Source organism: Schistocerca americana, chromosome 2 (assembly GCF_021461395.2).
Source record: "Schistocerca americana isolate TAMUIC-IGC-003095 chromosome 2, iqSchAmer2.1, whole genome shotgun sequence".
NCBI lineage: Eukaryota > Metazoa > Arthropoda > Insecta > Orthoptera > Acrididae > Schistocerca > Schistocerca americana.
The window spans coordinates 386906763-386928587 of NC_060120.1; the positions used below are offsets into that span (position 1 = coordinate 386906763).

Here is a 21825-nt window from a genome sequence, read left to right on the forward strand (position 1 = left end):
CAGTAGGTTACTTGTAAATTAAGTATCGGGATAACTGTGACGAATATCGGAAAAATACACACCTCATTATCAAGCTGTGATGTGAAACTGTAAGATACGCAAACATCAATTTTTTGTGCCTTTTACTTTCCTCACAATTGATTGAGAAGTAATATACAGCGAAAAAAACACGCAAAACCGGAAGAGATACTTTTCAATTTTTTAAAGTAAAAGGAGAATCTGTATCGAAAAACTAACTCTGGGAGCCGATGTAACTTTGTTGCATTAACATACAGTATTTTTTACAGCAAGAAAATCGGAATTCTTATTTTTCTTATGTATTTGAATCCGCCGCCGCCGTCCGGAGCTTGGGAAACGGCGACGACTCCAGTCGTGTTGCGGCCGTGTCGCCGTCTGCCAGGGTGGGAAAAGAGGAGGGGGCAGCGTCGCAGTCGCAGCCAACTGTCGCGTCTTGCACAACGTAACTTTAGCAGGACGGGGCGGTTGCTGTCGTCACCAGTGGGGCCTCAGCGGAGAGGTGTGAGAGTGAAGAGGGCTCGACAGCTAGGGCTGTCCAACTAGGAGATAGCCGCGGCGTGTGTTTCCCTGAGGCTGTGAAAGAACGTTGTGCCGGTTGTGTCCAGTGCAAATTTTGTAATGCAGACGACGGTGTGTGGTTGGACCAAATTAAATTGCGCGAGAAATCACACTGCACCACGGCGAGGCCGTTGAAGGGGCAAGTGTTTTAGAACCTGAAATTCTGTATTTTACTGCTCAATGCGATTTAAGAGACAAATGGTTCAAATGTCTCTGAGCACTGTGGGACTTAACATCTATGGTCATCAGTCCCCTAGAACTAAGAACTACTTAAACCTAACTAACCTAAGGACATCACACAACACCCAGCCATCACGAGGCAGAGAAAATCCCTGACCCCGCCGGGAATCGAACCCGGGAACCCGGGAGTGGGAAGCGAGAACGCTACCGCACGACCACGAGATGCGGGCGATTTAAGAGATTTCGATCTGTTTTACTACTGGCGTTTATTGAACTGCGCTCTCATTTACTGTCGGCTGTGGCCAGCAGTGGGTAACTTGTTGTTTGTTCTGTTAATTATGCTCGATACTCTTGTTAATTAGTGGTTTTTAGTTTTGGGTGTCGGCTTTTGATGGCGTATGCTTTGAGATTCTGTGTTTGGGGTTAAGATTTGATTATTGGAGTTATTCTTGTTCCCCCTTTGCAGTTGCTCCATTATTAAAGATATTGATACTGCGTGAAGAGTTTGACAGAGCACTGAAAGACCTGAGTCGAAACAAGGCGCCGGGAGTAGACAACATTCCATTAGAACTACTGACGGCCTTGGGAGAGCCAGTGCTGACAAAACTCTTCCATCTGGTGAGCAAGATGCATGAGACTTGGCGGAATACCCTCAGACTTCAAGAAGAATATAATAATTCCAATCCCAAAGAAAGCAGGTGTCGACAGGTGTGAAAATTACCGAACTATCAGTTTAATAAGTCGCGGGTGCAAAATACTAACGCGAATTCTTTACAGGCGAATGGAAAAACTAGTAGAAGCCGACCTAGGGGAAGATCAGTTTGGATTCCGTAGAAATATTGGAACACTTGAGGCAATACTGACCCTACAACTTATCTTAGAAGCTAGATTAAGGAAAGGCAAACCTATGTTTCTAGCATTTGTAGACTTAAAGAAAGCTTTTGACAATGTTGACTGCAATACACTCTTTCAAATTCTGAAGGTGGCAGGGGTAAAATACAGGGAGCGAAAGGCTATTTACAATTTGTATAGAAACCAAATGGGAGTTACAAGAGTTGAGGGGCATGAAAGGGAAGCAGTGGTTGGGAAGGGAGTAAGACAGGGTTGTAGCCTCTCCCCGATGTTATTCAATCTGTATATTGAGCAAGCAGTGAAGGAAACAAAAGAAAAATTCGGAGTAGGTATTAAAATCCATGGAGAAGAATTAAAAACTTTGAGGTTCGCCGATGACATTGTAATTCTGTCAGAGACAGCAAAGGACTTGAAAGAGCAGTTGAACGGAATGGATAGTGTCTTGAAAGGAGTATATAAGATGAACATCAACAAAAGCAAAACGAGGATAATGGAATGTAGTCGAATTAAGTCTGGTGATGCTGAGGGTATTAGATTAGGAAATGAGACACTTAAAGTAGTAAAGGAGTTTTGCTATTTGGGGAGCAAAATAACTGATGATGGTCGAAGTAGAGAGGATATAAAATGTAGACTGGCAATGGCAAGGAAAGCGTTTCTGAAGAAGAGAAATTTGTTAACATCGAGTGTAGATTTAAGTGTCAGGAAGTCGTTTCTGAAAGTATTTGTATGGAGTGTAGCCATGTATGGAAGTGAAACATGGACGATAAATAGTTTAGACAAGAAGAGAATAGAAGCTTTATAAGTGTGGTGCTACAGAAGAATGCTAAAGATTAGATGGGTAGATCACATAACTAATGAGGAGGTGTTGAATAGGATTGGGGAGAAGAGAAATTTGTGGCACAACTTGACTAGAAGAAGGGATCGGTTGGTAGGACATGTTCTGAGGCATCAAGGGAGACCAATTTAGTATTCGAGGGCAGCGTAGAGGGTAAAAATCGTAGAGGGAGACCAAGAGATGAATACACCAAGCAGATTCAGAAGGATGTAGGTTGCAGTAGGTACTTGGAGATGAAGAGGCTTGCACAGGATAGAGTAGCATGGAGAGCTGCATCAAACCAGTCTCAGGGCTGAAGACCACAACAACAACAACATTGTTTTGCCCCTCTATATTGTAAAGCTGAAGGTATGTTTAGGGGCAGCAAATCTTATCGATTGTTATACTGTGCTGTAATAAGTTGGTTTTTATAAATTGAGCGCTGTATTATTTGCTTGTGATCATCCTGTGTACGCATTCAGGTTTATTGTTGTTGTATTAATAAACGTATGTTAGCCTTGATAAGGATTTGCGCCATCACAACCTTCCGCCACTTCCACTCCCACAATACTTATCCTTGCACCACAATACTTATCCTTAGAATGAAAAGGCACTAACCTATGCGAGCTTCCAAAAGTAGCTCGGATAAAGCATAACAATGCATTTAGAGGATGACACTTCCTTTGTCCAAGAGAGCCAATGTCTCCCTTCAGCAATATCAGAGAGGAGATTTTTAAAGCTGTAACGCAAGCTAAGGCTAAATTATGAGTTTTCTGTTTTATTACTCAGTTTTTAAATATTTCTGGTGTCCTTTGCTTCGTTCTTTGACAATGTATTTATGAATAAAGAAATAAAAGTAAAAGTACCTCAGCAGAAGTCGTTCGAGCTCTAATCGTGGGTTGCTGTTTGATGGACTGCAGAGTGCGCTATTAATCACTGCCCGCGATATTCGTTTTCCTCCTGAATTATTTCTGGGCGCATTTTTTTTTTTTTTTTTAAGAATAAAATTGTACTCTTACGGGTTTTGTATGGTGATTCAGTTGCCCCTACCGATGTCGTTTTATGCAGCCTGCAATGTCCTATGTGGCTTTCATAAACCACAGGCGAGTTTTTCATATTCTCTCGCTCGCTATGCGCTAACTATTAGTTATATAGAAAAAATGAACAGGAAATTTAATGTAGTTAATTTTGTACTGGAATTCGTTTTTGCTGGAGTCCGAGGTTTTCAAGTCATTCAAGGAGAGTGCGCAAAAATGACCTTCAAACGCACCTCCACACCTACACCCGCCCGTCATCAATCAGGATTTCTAGTATGATGTTCATGGCACTCCCTCCTTCCATTGTACAAAAATTTCCGACCACACGATCTATTCCCAATATTCGACCTTTTTTGGTCTCTATTGATTGGACAATTACGTCACCAGCATAGTCGGCTATCTCGTTAATATTATTAATTTAAAATGTCAAAGAGAGTAATGAAAGAAAAACAAGTAATGAAAGAAAAACAAGTAACGAAAGAAAAACGACTTTTGTAAACGATATGCTAACGTTGACAATTCAGTCCGAACTTAACTCTTACAAGCACTCTAGTTTCGTAGTCAGAAGGTCTGACGAACACAATGATATAATTGTTTATGTTATACTGTTAAAGTTCACAAAATAGTTAGATAAAATTGACGGAAACCTCAGTTTCACAATTTGTAAGTGTTCGACTAAGCGTGATCTTAGCTAGTCAATGAAGACCAAAAAGGGTCGAACGTGGGAAACGATACGTGCAGTTGCAAATTTTTGTTCAGTTGTTGGAGAGGGAGTGCCGTGAACAACATACTACAAATCCTGACGTGAGAGATCATTGTGGGGGTGGAGGTGGGCTTGAAGGTCACTTTTGTAAGTTTTTCGTGAATAACCCGAAAACTACGGCCTAAAACGGAAATGTAACCCATTAGAAAATTTTGCTACATTAAACTTCCTACAAAAAAAGTCCTGTTCATTTTTTTCTGTAGGACCAACAGCTTGCGCATAGCGAGAGAGAGAATATGGAAATTTCGGGCGTGGTTCACGAACGCCAGTTAAATATTGCGGGTTGGATAAAACGACATCGTAATGGGCAGGTGAATCACCCTGTACAATCGAACGACATCTCTTGATAATCTATGATGTCAAAGAAGGATCGGTTTACGTTATCGAGCTAAATAGCATCCTTAACAGAATCTGCAAAGTCATCGCTGTCTGATTGTGAATGCTAGGCCAATTGGATAATGGGGTACATGACAACCGGCTGTGGCCGTTCTGAAGTAGCATCCAACATTAACCTTAAGTGATTTACGGAGACCATTGTGGCTTGAGAGGGTTTTGAACTGAGAACTTTCATTTCATTTATGTTGTTGCAGTGCTCGTACAGTACATTTATTAGTTTCGTACAAAATTTGGCCTTTACCAAACGGAGCACACAGACACACTAGGATTCACTGTACGTCCGTAATAAGTGTAGAATGTGGACACTGTAGGCACGACATATACCTCACCTCGCAGCTTAATACTCATCAGTGATTTTGTTGGAAGTAGAAATACTTCGTGCATATTAGGAATAGATAGGGTTTATAGATGAACTCCTGGAACATGTTTATGTATTGTCTTTAATGTAAGGAATAAACTGAATATAAGGTTTACGTTTGCTTTTACATGTTTTTGTTAGTATATTTATTCTTCTACAGACAATGTTCAAAATGAAAAGTCCACGTATGTGAATACTCACTGCATGTGTTACGATACATTTCGTTCACGTTAGCTCTCTCATTTCTCCCAAGACATACTTCAAAATAAGAATAACCCATGGTCTGAATTCTTTTTTGAAGACTGTATGTAAGCGAAATTTATAGATCTGCGGTATTTAACTCAATGAGTGACGTGTACTGTCTTTTTGGATAAGAAACATCACATCAGGAATGTCAAGAACATACCTTTGTTAACGTCTCATTTGTGTCCTGCGTAAGATCGAAACCGGATTGTACTTCCTATAGTAAGCATTTGTAAAAATACTATTTTGTATTGCAAAAAGGGAAGGTATTTAGGGCGACGATACCACCACCATAAAGGTATTAATGAGACAACCAGCAGAAGGCATGGTAAATGAAATTTGCGCAGGAACTGAGTGGTTCTCTGCGAATAAATTAACAAATTGTAACTGTATCACTCTATAAAAATCAGAATAACACGATTATTAACTTCTAGAAAGTGAAGGAAGTCAGCATTTATAAAAAATTTAAAAAATACGTTTCTTGTAAATATGTATCAGTATAAACGGGTCTAAGTTTATTTTTTCTTTTGATGAGTATGGCAATACTAATCTTTGTGATGAAAATGCAGTAAATCAGCTTAAACACATTTTCAGCTTTTTAAAGTCCTATGGCACGCAGTTTTAAAACAATTAATGTCCGTCGTAGGAACTACGTATGATATTTCGCGGTTGTCTTTTCGATAACTTCCAAGCATTTTAGCTGGTAAGCAGCATTCTCTCAGCATACTGATGGGGGAAGGTAAACTAGACAACACCAATAACCTGGGTTTTCTAGCTAAAGAGGCAAAAGCTGCTGAAGGTGAAATGTAAGCACCGGCGAGTAGCTACGTCGGTGCATGGGATACGATAGTCAGGTTACTAATGTTCAACTCGATTGTGTTACGCAATTTAATTTCTACATTAAAACAATTACGGAATAAAAACCCATTTAAAACTGAGATTATTCCATTGATATCCAACTAGAAGTTTTTATACTACTGCCCGCATCTCGTGGTCGTGCGGTAGCGTTCTCGCTTCCCACGCCCGGGTTCCCGGGTTCGATTCCCGGCGGGGTCGGGGATTTTCTCTGCCTCGTGATGGCTGGGTGTTGTGTGCTGTCCTTAGGTTAGTTAGGTTTAATTAGTTCTAAGTTCTAGGCGACTGATGACCTCAGCAGTTGAGTCGCATAGTGCTCAGAGCCATTTGAACCATTTTTTATACTACTCTTAATATTTATTACACTGGTAACAGACTTAATCACATATGCTTCAGCCGTCGACGTAATTGTCTTCTACCGCGAGAGAACCTCTGCCAATTAGGATGAAGTGTGCTTTGATCAAAGCCGAAATAAATTCACAAAATGTTCTCCAAAAAATGTAATTGCCTTGCTGGAGAGCGAATGTCGTATTCTAAACGAAACTGAAAAGCATTACCGTCTAACCATTTATGAATTGGGATGTAGAAAAAGTGTTGTGTGTATTTACGAAGAATATGCAGAGCACCTCTTCAGTCGATAATCGATATCTCGCCATTACTGCAACCGTTACAAGGATTGCAGCATCTACACCTATGTTAATAACACGTCTGCTGCTCCTAATGCATTTCGATGGCAGTTCTCTATTAAGTAATACACCTTCACTTCGTTTGCAAGAATTGGTTGCATACCTGTTATAGATTATCGGAAAATTGTGTTGGAATGTGATATATCCAACGTACAGCCAGATGTTGGTATTCTCTGAATACGTGTTTGTTCCTATGAAGGACAGATTACAAGGACAAATTTGATGATACAACTAAGGAGGAAGTAGACGAAAATGTGGTTGCGAGAATGCACCGCTGATTAAGAGGAGCCGGCCGGTGTGGCCGAGCGGTTCTAGGCGCTTCAGTCTGGAGCCGCGCGACGGCTACGGTCGCAGGTTCAAATCCTGCCTCGGGCATGAATGTGTGTGATGTTCTTAGGTTAGTTGTTTAAGTAGTTCTAAGTTCTAGGAGACTGATGACCTCATGTTTAGTCCCATAATGCTCAGAGCCATTTGAACCATTTGATTAAGAGGATTCCAGAGTGGAGTTCAATGATACACCGTTTTTAACGGAGAAGAGCAGTAATTTTAGAGCTACTGTAGCTATATGTTTTTTTTTAACTACGTTCATTGAAGAAGTTATGAACGTTGCATTACTTTTGGCTCAATACTTACCTCATGACGAAGCTCCGAATTTACAGCAGTTACAAACACACCCTATCACACGGTCTATACTACAGCTACACCTTTTTGACGGCGACTTACTTGTCACTCGGTTTCAAGAGTTCGTAGATTGATTCCATAACAGTGTCAAGGAGGCTGTGTAGCTTTTCGTTATGAGGCGTGCCCGGTGCGAAGCGAGGTACGAGGTCCAGCAAAATGTGTGTAGTGCGGCGGCTGGCGACTTGTGCGAGGTAAAGTTGAGAGTCCGGCTCCCACCGATAGAGAGTCTCGTGCCCAAGAAGCGGGTACTTGTCGGCCAGTCGCCGGCCCTCTCGCTCCTCGAACACGATGGACGTGGCGTGGAGCCGCGCCAGCGCCTTCAGCACGCACTCGCACTGGTGGACGTCCAGTGGCTTCATGGGGTCCAACACGCGAAAGTCGGCCAAAGCCAGATCCTCCAACACCAGCAAGTCCGGCCGCAAGTAGTAGCATTGCGGGACAGTGCCCAGGTACGTAGCAGCCTCGTACTCCGAGCAGCGCAGGTGTTTCTGCACGTCCCTAAGGAGATCGCCGTAGTACAGGACCTCCTTCTGGTAGGCCACAGACGCCATAGCGAAACTCCTCCTGTAGGCGTCATCCAGAGGCACCGACTTCACGAAGAACTGCGGTTCGATGGTCTTCGCCCCTCGGCTTTCCTTGTCGCCTAGTGACACCGATGTACGCAGCTTCAGGTGATCGCCCATGAAGCCCTTCATGTCTGTGCTAAGGGGAGCCACTGCAAACCATGCCAACTCGAAGTCGTCCCTCTGCAGGTGCCTCTTTACGATCTTGCGACATTCCTCTCGTGACAGTGCTGAGGTGGAGCTCATGTCAGACGTCAGCTCCTCCCGTACTGGTAGACAACACAATAGCAGGTCGGCTGCGAAAAGACAGATTATTTATACTAGTGCCCTAACCTGCCAGCGGTAATAAATGCAGTAAGGGGGGCGGACTTTACCTGCGATTATTTTTAGGTGAGTGTCACGTTGTATAACGAACGGTTTATCACATTGCAGCACGTCACATACCTGTACAGCTTTTATCGCACCAGATAGCTTTAAGAGTCATATGATAAACCCTGTTACAAGGGTCGTCCACTCGAAGGTCAATGTTGAGCATGCCGAGTTTCTGACGTCATAGCGTGTAAAACGCACGCCCGGGGGTCTTTCCGAACGTGCAGAGCAATATCAAGTATGTCAGATATTTTGAACGCTCCTACGAACGTAGACCAAGGTGATGGAAGGACGTTACCTACGTCACATGTAGGTTATCTCTTTTCAGTACGGCGCCCGAGACGGGACATTGTGAATAAAATGATCCGCACTGGTTGTAAAATACTTTTTCTCAAAAGTCGCGATCGGTTACGCGTCGATTGAAGACTCATCCTCAGGTGATACTTACAAAATTAATAACAAAAAACTTTTTTACAAATAATTCTTAACATATTGTCTGCAGAAAAGAAGGATACTAAAAAGCAGTATTGTACAGCAATACTCGAAGAATACTCACAGGTTGTTTTGTAAATAGGCTGTTTAGGTTTTTATGTTGGTAACGCCTTGTAGCGCTCTATATGAAAATCACTGACTGTGCTGTGTGCAGTCTGTGGCTGATTTGCATTGTTGTTTGCTATTGTAGTGTTGGGCAGTTGGCTGCTAACAGCGCGTAGCGTTGCGCAGTTGGAGGTCAGCCGCCAGCAGTGGTGGATGTGGGGAGAGAGATGGCGGAGTTTTGAGAGCGGATGATCTGGACGTGTGTCCATCAGAGACAGTAAATTTGTAAGACTGGATGTCATGAACTGATATGTATATATTACGACTTTTGAACACTATTAAGGTAAATACATTGTTTGTTCTTTATCAAAATCTTTCATTTGCTAACTATGCATATCAGTAGTTAGTAACTTAAGTAGGTAGAATCTTTTATTTAGCTGGCAGTATTGGCGCTCGCTGTATTGCAGTAGTTTGAGTAACGAAGATTTTTGTGAGGTAAGTGATTCATGAAAGGTATAGGTTATTGTTAGTCAGGGCCATTCTTTTGTAGGGATTTTTGAAAGTCAGATTGCGTTGCGCTAAAAATATTGTTAGTCAGTTTAGTGTTGATCAGAATAAGTAAAGAGAGAAATGTCTGAGTACGTTCAGTTTTGCTCAGCTCTTTGAAAATTAAATAATGTAAGAGGTTTATCAGCACAAAAAAATGGTTCAAATGGCTCTGAGCACTATGGGACTCAACTGCTGAGGTCATTAAACCCCTAGAACTTAGAACTAGTTAAACCTAACTAACCTAAGGACATCACAAACATCCATGCCCGAGGCAGGATTCGAACCTGCGACCGTAGCGGTCTTGCGGTTCCAGACTGCAGCGCCTTTAACCGCACGGCCACTTCGGCCGGCGTTTATCAGCACAGTCATTCACTAATTTTTCTAAGGGGGCGTTTTAGTTTTTAACAAGTCTTAGCGAGCAGGGAACTGCAATTAGTGTGCTAAAAGCGGTAGTCCGCTATTAAAATGCAGGAAACAGCAGAAACTATAGAAATAAAAACTGGATAAAGACCAAATGGACCAATGAAAGCCGTAGACTACTAGTGCACCGATACAATATCAATGTATGAAGCCAATAAACGATAAGATCCTTACCATGCCAAAGGTAGGAATGTCGTTAAGCGTATAACGTTATGTACGGTAGCCATGAAATACATTTATGCATTGCCTCCATGTGACTCCATGACTGTCTAAAGATTGAGATGAAAAATACCAATAGAAACATATTAATATTCTGATATATAGCGAATTCTGTTTTTGTTTTTCTGTGTTAAAATACGTTTTGTAATTGAAATCACGATAAAATCATTTGGTCAGAGACTTTTGCTAAAGAGATCAAACGGTAACGAAATTTGTATATCTTTTGCTTTAAAAAAATTATGTCATTTCATTTTCTTTCGCTATTCTGTGGCGCCTTTTCTCATGTGGCTGTTAACAGAGTAGGCACAGAGAACATGTACATTATCTGTAGATAAAAAATAACATTTTTAAATGTCTAACTGGACTTTAATTTAGTATGGAACCTGATAATGTCTCATAATAGTAACCATAACTTTGTAAGAATTTTTGCATCTTTCTTTTCAGAGACCGTAAAGAACGATTGATATCGAATTGTTCGAAGATAGGACGACCGAACACGTTTCGTGTTCTTTCGTTACCTGTTCAACGTCGCTAAGCAGAAGCACCCTTAGATCGAGTTGCCGTTATTTCTTTTCATTCATTAGGTATATTTCTCACGTAAGAATCATGTTAAGTTGATCGGTCCAGTACTCCTGAACAACGACGTCGGCAGTAGCTTCAATGGGTCAATGTATCGTGCCTCACTATATTAATAGTCGGTAAATTCATAATTACGTGAATACATGATTTACATAATTAATTTCATTGCCGTCACCAGAATGAGATTTTCACTCTGCAGCGGAGTGTGCGCTGATGTGAAATTTCCTGGCAGATTAAAACTGTGTGCCCGACCGAGACTCGAACTCGGGACCTTTGCCTTTCACGGGCAAGTGCTCTACCATCTGAGCTACCGAAGCACGACTCACGCCCGGTCTCACAGCTTTACTTCTGCCAGTATCTCGTCTCCTACCTTCCAAACTTTACAGAAGTTCTCCTGCGAACCTTGCAGAACCAGCACTCCTGAAAGAAAGGATACTGCGGAGACATGGCACAATTTCATTGCCGTCTTTGAACGTTTCTCTCGCCCGTCACGCAACTACACAATAATCGGTATTATTATGCTGCGTGACGTACTGGGAAAAGTTTACATGACAGTGATATCTTAGACCTTTTCTCTTTTAGTATAAATTCGAGAGGGAAACGTTTCAACGGTGCTCAGCGTGGGGCTCGATAAATGAAAATTCTATTACGTGTATTTATATAAAGTTTTTTGTGTTGTATGTAACTATGTGGATGGAAGCCATTGATGTAAACACAAACTGTGACTAAAATTGTAAGAAGAAGTTATCCACGTTATAAGATTTTTTGGGGATTAAAAAAAAAAGGAAACGACATTATTGTATAAATTATGAAGAGGTAATGCACAAAAATCAGAAAAGGGCAGCACTGATATACGCTTGCATTTTTTGCGTTGCTACGACTTTCAGACAGTGCTATAACAACTCATGGTTCAAATCTGCCATTGTAATTATTCCAGATCTTTTTAGTTACGAAAATTATTGTTTATAAAATTCATGACTAGCGGTGGAAGTCGAAGCAACATGGCTGCTATTGAGCTATAAGCGAACAAGATGGATGGAGGTTGTCTATCTTATGTTTCAATTAGAGGTATGCATCTTGTTGTGTCTTAATTTAGTATTTCCGTGCACCACTGCTACAAAGTAATTGTATATATTGTGTGGTGACGTGTTTTAGTAAAATCCGTGATTCTGTAGTAGTATTTGACAATGTTGAAAACAGTTCAAACGTCGATGGCGACGATGTGGTCGATCCGACAATGTCTGATGTAGATTTAAATAACGTGCAAGAGGAGAATAATAAGCAATCTGAATTAACGGATGAAATTCCGCAAACGAGCGCTGCTCAAGATGCGTTAAGTGCATTGTTTAATAAGTTGTCAAATATCATGAACGATGAATGATAATTTCCTAATATTTACATTGAAGCAAGCAGAACAAATAGATAAGACTTTTGAGCGACTCGCACGACAGCAATACGTACAGTTCATGTCTGATTTTCATCACATTGCACAAGAACGCGAAACAACAGATTTAGATAAAACTGTCTCAACAGCAAGCAGTGCACACTAACGCAGCTCTCGAGCGTGTTTCCAGGGAACAACCGGAACAAATGCGAACTGACTTTGATCGTATTGCCAAGCAGCAATTAAAGTAAATTTTGAACAGTTTGCGAAGCAATAAACAGATACTGTTAATGAAGATTTTTATGCGATCCGTACTGAAATGACTACATTAAAAACACTTATCAGGGAATACCAGAAACACTAAAAAGGTTATCGGACGATATTGGCGAGCTAAAAACTGCGCACCATACACCGCAGGGAAATGTCACTTAACGTACACAGCAGTTGAATGAATTAACTGTTAGCCAGAAATCTAACTTTAATGAGAAACTCACAGCACAGAGTACAAAATTAGTAGATGATATCAGTCGCGGGTTAGGGGAGAAACATACCCTATCAATACAAAACTCGACACTGAGTTACGTGATGCCGCGCAATCTAAAGCAGAGGCATTACATGTAGTGGGTGCTGCGCTAAAAATGTTCAAACCGACTCGTCACAATTTAAAAAGATATTAAAGAGCGATCTATCGGACTGGCGCGATTGCGTATACCCGTAAGTAAGGATAGCGGTTATCGCTGAAACCGACGATTTCCGGTTATATTAATTATTCCACGGCACTTTAACCTGACAGTCAAAATCGCTCAAAGTAACCTGTTTCTGAAATAACCGATTTTCAATTTTTTATTCTTATTATTTCCTGTAATAAACGTCGAAATCGAACAAAGATTGAAAAATTTTGACTCTCTTGTTTTCAAGGTACATAGAAGCAAAATATTAAATTAAATAGGCAATAAAACAAAACTTAGACCGTTCTAGATGCGCTGCTTTTCTCGAAAAGTGATAAGTGATTGAATACTACAGAAATTCACATATTCTCGTATTGATTCCAATTTTTGAAACTCTGCTCAAAAATCATGTTGTAATCGGGGATTATACCACTATTTAGGCATTATGAATAGTCGGTGTTAAAGGGTGAAAACCAAGGTTAAAGAACTCTTTTTTTTTTGTGTTAATTTGTCGGTTTTCAAGGACTGCAATAGACAAAGGCATATTTTGTAGGCACACGCAGCTACAGCTACTTTCCATTTTTATTTCATTCTATGAATTGAATGTTGTTAAATTTTTAATTTGTTACTATTACCATAATTTCCGGCATCTTTTATTATTTCATAGAAATGGCAGACAAATCTTTAATTTTTTAAAGCAAATCGAGCGGGACCGCGTCCGACATACTACACGTAGACATGTGCCTTCGGCCACGACGTACGGCAATAGGAACAGTGTTGCCTTAGCAATGCTACGTATACCAATTCTTATGCCGTATGTTAGTTGATCGTTTCTGCCGGCATTGTTATTAAAACAGCAAGAATCACTTTTCCAACTGTCTACAACAACGCAATTTTTCAAACCAATGCAAATTTCACGAATAAAATGTACTCCTTTTTTTAAAAACTGGTTTTTAGAAACGAAAAATTTTAGCACTGTTTCCATGGGTAATTAATATTTCGGTTTTTTACTCGGTTATTAGCAAAAATTAAAAAACACCTTCTATAACCGAGACCAAACAAGTATTGTCAGTTGCGTATCAGAATCGTTTCTGTTCACATTAAAATAGATGACTGGTTGAAAATTGGAAGTTTGAAAGGGAAGTAGGGCTTAACTAAAATCACAAGTTAGTGTTATGTCAACAGAACATACAGCTTTTAGTGATGTGTCTCAATCCGGCAAAAGTAAACCGTGTGTAAAGGAAAGAAAGTAAGATGATAATTGCATTACATTTTAATTTTCCTATATAGGTGACAAGTATCATCCAAGACCAAGGTGTGTTGTTTATGGTGATATTCTTACTAACAATAGTCTGAAACCCTTGCTATTTCAACGCTATTTACACACTAAATACCCCACCCGCGCAAACAAATCTGCTGGTTCTTTTTTATAGGGAAGGCTAACGAATGGTAAAATGATTTAATTGCTTTTGTATCAGCTGATAACAGTGACAATAAGAATGCTCTTGAGGTGTCTTACCGCATTAGCTACGGAATTGCTAAAACTGCAAAACTAGATTCAATAGGTGAAGATTTAGTGCAGCCATGTATAAATGATGTATTACACTGCATACTTGGAGAATCTTCCACAAATCAAAAATCAATACGGTGCCATTGTCCGACAATATGATCAACCGTTGGATTAAATACATGTCAAATTATGTCGAAAATGAAGTGTGGAATGAGCTCGACCCAGTCCTTCTTTTGTGATTTAACTTGACGAATCGACTTATGTTACCAGTTTAGACATTTTGTTACTTTTCGTCCGTCATATTAAGTGTCTGTAGAAGAGGATCTACTATTCCGCAGACCCTTAAACGAGAGAACTATAGGAGGAGTTAGATTTAAGTTAACCGACGAATATTTTGGCGAAAATTCAATAGACTGGACTCGCTGTGTAGGCATTTTGTTCAGACGGTGCGAAATCTATGAGAGCGTGCCATACTGGCTTTGTTGCCACAGTGAAATAGGTATCGCCGAAAGCTACTTGGACACATTGTTGCATTCATAGCCCGGATCTGTTTCTAAACGCATGCCCGATGAACTGAAATCTGTGCTGAACGATGCAGTGAAAATAATTAATTTTATTAAGGCATGCTCTAGAAATTCCCGCATCTTCGCAGTGCTTTATAAGGGTTTATTGTCTCACACTTAAGTTAGGTGGCTATGTCGAAGTGGAACTATTTCCAGACTGTACGGGCTTAAAAACTAAGTTTACGTTTTTCTCGCCGGCTACGCCTTTCACAGAGCAATGTGTATGGAAAATGAAATTTGGCTTCAGTCCTTAGCTTATCTGGCGGACATTTTCTCAAAAAGCAACAGTTTAAACTTACCTCTCCAGGGGTCATACATAAAAGTTTGTACTGTGCAGGACTTATTGAATCATTGACTAAAAAATTTAATTTTAGGGAAAAATGTTTCAGGAAGAATCAAACCGAATACTTTGATATCCCTTACGACTTCCTGGTGGAAAATTATCTTCCTTTGGAAGAAAAAGTCAAGAACATTTGAAAGGACTTGGAAAACCTTCAGAGAATATCTCCCTGCTATGTCCAATAATAACAATTGGATTCGCAGTCCCTTCGAAGAATCAACAATTTTAGAATCCACATTAAGCGTGAATGAGAAACAGCAGCTTCTTGAAATTTTCTGTGATTTTCAGTTACAGGAAAGTTATAAATCTTTTTCATTAACTAGTTATTTTGATTAAGTTTGAAGGAGTTCCCTATGCTAACGAATAAAGTCATAACGGCTCTATAAACCTTTTCATCCACATATTTGCGCGAAAAATCGTTTTCTTCATATGCCTGTATAAAATAAATAGAGAAACGGACTTTGTGCTGAAAGTAATTTGAGACTTTATTTAACTGCTGTGCTTCCTGGCTTCAAATCTCTTTGCCATGGAAAGCAGGCGCAACCTTTTTACTGAATTCCAGGGAAGAGAGGAGTAATTACAATGGAAACTTATATTTATTATTGCAGCTAGGCCTACACGTTGTGCAACTTTTAAGCTGTAACTAGAGGAATTTTAGGTTTTAACCGTTAAGGGTTAAGCTAATTTCATTTCTTCATTTGTGTGACCATAGTGTCCGTAGTTGCTTTACAATTATTGAGGGTATTTTTGTTCTGTCGTTGCAACTACCAAAAAGGCGTGATTTTTTCACCAGAAGCGTTTCGCTTTATTGAGGAAAAGCATCATGAATGGTCTGTAATTAAGTTATTTACATTTTGATTTGCCGGCCCGTGGTGGCCGAGCGGTTCTAGGCACTATAGTCTGGAACGGCGCGACCGCCACAGTCGCAGGTTCGAATCCTGCCTCGGGCATGGATGTGTGTGATGTCCTTAGGTTAGTTAGGTTTAAGTGGTTCTATGTTCTAGGGGACTGATGACCTCAGCAGTTAAGTCCCATAGTGCTCAGAGCCATTTGAACCATTTTGATTTGCCGTTAGATAGAAAAGCAGTTCGTAAGAATAGGTTGATTTGTACTTTCGGTGATTTTTCGACTGATTTCTCGCTTACGGCGGGAAATGGCATTTCCTGGCATATCGTTGTTTTTCTGTGTTAGACACTGATAATTTTGGTCTAATTTTTAGATTTTCTGCAGCACTATTCATTTCTTATGTTTTTTCACAACTCACTTTTATGCACACCACTGTATTCTTTTTGTTTTTGTACTTCAAGTATGTGTTGTTGTTTGAGTTTTGTAGTGTTGCCAACATGACCTACAACATTTAAAAAAAAATTTGATTATTTTAGGTGTGTAATTCTATTTAATTATGCTTCTTTGTAATTATGTACTGTGTAAGAGTAGAGAAGGAATAGCGATGGAGGGATTTTTTTTCTTTTTTTCTTTTTGAGGGTAGGGGGAAACCGTGATGAGTGGACATAAGTATCTAGTGGGAGGGGGGGGGGTTGTGGGAGGGGGTGAAGGATGGAAAAGGCTCTTTTCTTTTTCATGTAATTTCATCAATTATTCTATATAGAGTCTGATTTCCAATATTTATCCGGTCATTGATCAACTGTTTGTTTTGTGTTAATGCTTTTTGTACGTGAAAATTTTCTTGGAAAGGGAGGAGGTGTCTATCTTTACTGATTTTTATGATATTCATATCTTTTTCAATATCGCTTGGTCTATGGTGTTCTTGGTTTAGATGATCCACAAATGTTGAATGATTTGTACCGTATTTAAATGCTCTGATGTGTTCATTATACCTTGTGTCAAATGTCCTGCCAATCATTCCAAAGTATATCTTCTCAACATCTCTGCAACTGAGCTGATAGATAGCACATTGTTGGTATCTGTCTGGTTTTGATTTTTGTTTTGGGATGTGCTTTTGTACGGAATTGTTTGTTTTGTAAGCAATGTTTATGCCTTCTTCTTCGAATATGTTACCTATTTTATTAATGAATTTGTTGTGGTAGGTCGTTGTATGCCATTTCCTTTTGTTGTAGTGCCGCTTGTACCAGTTAGTGTGGTTTGGTTAGCTTTTGCATTATTTGTCTCTGTATTTTTTTTTATTAGTTTGTCTACCATTGTAGACCATGGCCTTGTAACATTAACCAAAACGGCCTTGCTGTGCTGGTACTGCGAACGGCTGAAAGCAAGGGGAAACTACAGCCGTAATTTTTCCCGAGGACATGCAGCTTTACTGTATGATTAAATGATGATGGCGTCCTCTTGGGTAAAATATTCCGGAGGTAAAATAGTCCCCCATTCGGATCTCCGGGCGGGGACTACTCAAGAGGACGTCATTATCAGGAGAAAGAAAACTGGCGTTCTACGGATCGGAGCGTGGAATGTCAGATCCCTTAATCGGGCAGGTAGGTTAGAAAATTTAAAAATGGAAATGGGTAGGTTAAAGTTAGATATAGTGGGAATTAGTGAAGTTCGGTGGCAGGAGGAACAAGACTTTTGGTCAGGTGATTACAGGGTTATAAATACAAAATCAAATAGGGGTAATGCAGGAGTAGGTTTAATAATGAATAAAAAAATAGGAGTGCGGGTTAGCTACTACAAACAGCATAGTGAACGCATTATTGTGGCCAAGATAGACACAAAGCCCATGCCTACTACAGTAGTACAAGTTTATATGCCAACTAGCTCTGCAGATGATGAAGAAATAGATGAAATATATGACGAGATAAAAGAAATTATTCAGGTAGTGAAAGGAGACGAAAATTTAATAGTCATGGGTGACTGGAATTCGTCAGTAGGAAAAGGGAGAGAAGGAAACATAGTAGGTGAATACGGATTGGGGGGAAGAAATGAAAGAGGAAGCCGCCTTGTAGAATTTTGCACAGAGCATAACTTAATCATAGCTAACACTTGGTTCAAGAATCATAAAAGAAGGCTGTATACATGGAAGAATCCTGGAGATACTAGTAGGTATCAGATAGATTATATAATGGTAAGACAGAGATATAGGAACCAGGTTTTAAATTGTAAGACATTTCCAGGGGCAGATGTGGACTCTGACCACAATCTATTGGTTATGGCCTGTAGATTAAAACTGAAGAAACTGCAAAAAGGTGGGAATTTAAGGAGATGGGACCTGGATAAACTGAAAGAACCAGAGATTGTACAGAGTTTCAGGGAGAGCATAAGGGAACAATTGTCAGGAATGGGGGAAAGAAATACAGTAGAAGAAGAATGGGTAGCTTTGAGGGATGAAGTAGTGAAGGCAGCAGAGGATCGAGTAGGTAAAAAGGCGAGGGCTAATAGAAATCCTTGGGTAACAGAAGAAATATTGAATTTAATTGATGGAAGGAGAAAATATAAAAATGCAGTAAATGAAGCAGGCAAAAAGGAATACAAACGTCTCAAAAATGAGATCGACAGGTAGTGCAAAATGGCTAAACAGGGATGGCTAGAGGACAAATGTAAGGATGTAGAGGCTTGTCTCACTAGGGGTAAGATAGATACTGCCTACAGGAAAATTAAAGAGACCTTTGGAGAGAAGAGAACCACTTGTATGAATATCAAGAGCTCAGATGGAAACCCAGTTCTAAGCAAAGAAGGGAAGGCAGAAAGGTGGAAGGAGTATATAGAGGGTTTATACAAGGGCGATGTACTTGAGGACAATATTATGGAAATGGAAGAGGATGTAGATGAAGACGAAATGGGAGATAAGATACTGCGTGAAGAGTTTGACAGAGCACTGAAAGACCTGAGTCGAAACAAGGCCCCGGGTGTAGACAACATTCCATTAGAACTACTGACGGCCTTGGGAGAGACAGTCATGACAAAACTCTACCATCTGGTGAGCAAGATGTATGAGACAGGTGAAATACCCTCAGACTTCAAGAAGAATATAATAATTCCAATCCCAAAGAAAGCAGGTGTTGACAGATGTGAAAATTACCGAACTATCAGTTTAATAAGTCACAGCTGCAAAATACTAACGCGAATTCTTTACAGACGAATGGAAAAACTGGTAGAAACGGACCTCGGGGAAGATCAGTTTGGATTCCGTAGAAATGTTGGAACACGTGAGGCAATACTAACCTTACGACTTATCTTAGAAGAAAGATTAAGAAAAGGCAAACCTACGTTTCTAGCATTTGTAGACTTAGAGAAAGCCTTTGACAATGTTAACTGGAATACTCTCTTTCAAATTCTGAAGGTGGCAGGTATAAAATACAGGGAGCGAAAGGCTATTTACAATTTGTACAGAAATCAGATGGCAGTTATAAGAGTCGAGGGGCATGAAAGAGAAGCAGTGGTTGGGAAAGGAGTGAGACAGGGTTGTAGCCTCTCCCCGATGTTATTCAATCTGTATATTGAGCAAGCAGTAAAGGAAACAAAAGAAAAATTTGGAGTAGGTATTAAAATCCATGGAGAAGAAATAAAAACTTTGAAGTTCGCCGATGACATTGTAATTCTGTCAGAGACAGCAAAGGACTTGGAAGAGCAGTTGAACGGAATGGACAGTGTCTTGAAAGGAGGATATAAGATGAACATCAACAAAAGCAAAACGAGGATAATGGAATGTAGTCAAATTAAATCGGGTGATGCTGAGGGAATTAGATTAGGAAATGAGACACTTAAAGTAGTAAAGGAGTTTTGCTATTTGGGGAGTAAAATAACTGATGATGGTCGAAGTAGAGAGGATATAAAATGTAGACTGGCAGTGGCAAGGAAATCGTTTCTGAAGAAGAGAAATTTGTTAACATCGAATATAGATTTAAGTGTCAGGAAGTCGTTTCTGAAAGTATTTGTATGGAGTGTAGCCATGTATGGAAGTGAAACATGGACGATAACTAGTTTGGACAAGAAGAGAATAGAAGCTTTCGAATTGTGGTGCTACAGAAGAATGCTGAAGATAAGCTGGGTAGATCACGTAACTAATGAGGAGGTATTGAATAGGATTGGGGAGAAGAGAAGTTTGTGGCACAGTTTGACTAGAAGAAGGGATCGGTTGGTAGGACATGTTTTGAGGCATCAAGGTCTCACAAGTTTAGCATTGGAGGGCAGCATGGAGGGTAAAAATCGTAGAGGGAGACCAAGAGATGAATACACTAAGCAGATTCAGAAGGATGTAGGTTGCAGTAGGTACTGGGAGATGAAGAAGCTTGCACAGGATAGAGTAGCATGGAGAGCTGCATCAAACCAGTCTCAGGACTGAAGACCACAACAACAACAACCATTGTTTCTTTATGTCAATATTTTAATGCTATTTGTTTTATAATGGCTAAATATTTCTGGCAATTAGAAGTGTTTAGGGAGATCTTGTTCACCCTCTTTAACCCATATCTGATTGCTGCTTGTTTGTGGTTCTGTGGGTGGTTTGAAGTTGCATTTAAGATAACGTCACTTGTGGGTTTTCTGTATATGTCAAATTTGTGTTTATTATTATTAAATAGAACTACACACACAAAATAATCTAATTTTTTTAAAAAAGTTGTAGGTTAAAGACAAAGTAGTGGAAAGGTCACGTTGGTTAACACTACACAACTCAAACAACAATACATACTTGAAGTACAATAATAAACAGAATACAGTGGTGTGCATAAAAGTGCGTTGTGAAAAAACATAAGAAATGCATAGTGCTGCAGAACATCTAAAAATTAGACCAAAATTATGAGTGTCTAACACACAAAAACAACGATGTGTTAGCAGTCGGTACTTCCCGATGTAAGCGAGAAATCAGTCGAAAAATCACCGAAAGTACAAATTAACCTATTCTTAAATAACTGTTTTTCTATCTAAAAGCAAATCAAAATGTAAATAAATTACAGACCAATGATGATGCTTTACCTCAATAAAGCGAAACGCGTCTGGTGAAAAAGTCACACATTTTTGTAGTTGCAGCGATAGAACAAAAATACCAACAAGAAAGTTAATTTAAGTTTATTAAACCTTTTGCTTAGAATTAAATTTACGCATGTCTACTGTGTGTTTATTTAAAAGTCTGTGGTTCACCCAAGACAGATCGTTGTAGAAGGGGTTCGCGGGTCGAAAAATGTTCAGATCCGCTGTATCAGAGGAAGGCCTCTTAAAAACATCGGCAGCTTCTGGTTTTCACACAAGACAACAAATCTCCACATCCAGCCGTGTATATAAAAGCTTTATAAAAGCTTGGAATGAGAAACATAAAATAGAATTTGTCATATTTCACATTCAGGGTGACTCTGCCTTATGGAGAACTGCGGCGGCAGAAACTTGTACAACATAAATGAATTTGACAAGCTTTCCTCACAAAACGTTGGTTGACATGTACTCAGGGGAGATTACGGACGTAAGTTTTTTCTCTAGAGGTCTATAATCCGTAACTGGAAGTCTTCGAAAGTACTGTTGAGAGATATATCGCGAAAACCCCTAGCGAACTTCTTGAGAATACTGAAAACTAAACTGCCCATACCGATACGTGGAGAAATCATTTGTGTGCTGGACGATAATTTGGGAAATTTCTTATCCGTCTTGGAGTCGAGTGATCTAAAGCCCGGTCCACACGCAACGATCTATCGGCGCAGATGTCTGTACATGCAAAAGATCGCTGCAAATGTGGTGTGTTCACACGACACAAACCCCAATCTACTACTCGCCCGCCATCTGTC

At 39.9% G+C, this 21825-nt stretch overlaps 1 protein-coding gene across 1 annotated transcript in view; it reads right to left on the minus strand.

Moving 5' to 3' along the window:
• Positions 1-8273, minus strand: part of LOC124596362 — a 44047-nt gene extending 35774 nt beyond the window's left edge. Inside the window, exon 1 of the mRNA XM_047135470.1 lies at positions 7484-8273. Coding sequence (XP_046991426.1) covers positions 7484-8250 — 767 coding nt within the window. The 5' untranslated portion in view covers positions 8251-8273. The remainder of the gene's footprint in view (positions 1-7483) is intronic.
• Between the last annotated feature and the right edge of the window lie 13552 nt (positions 8274-21825).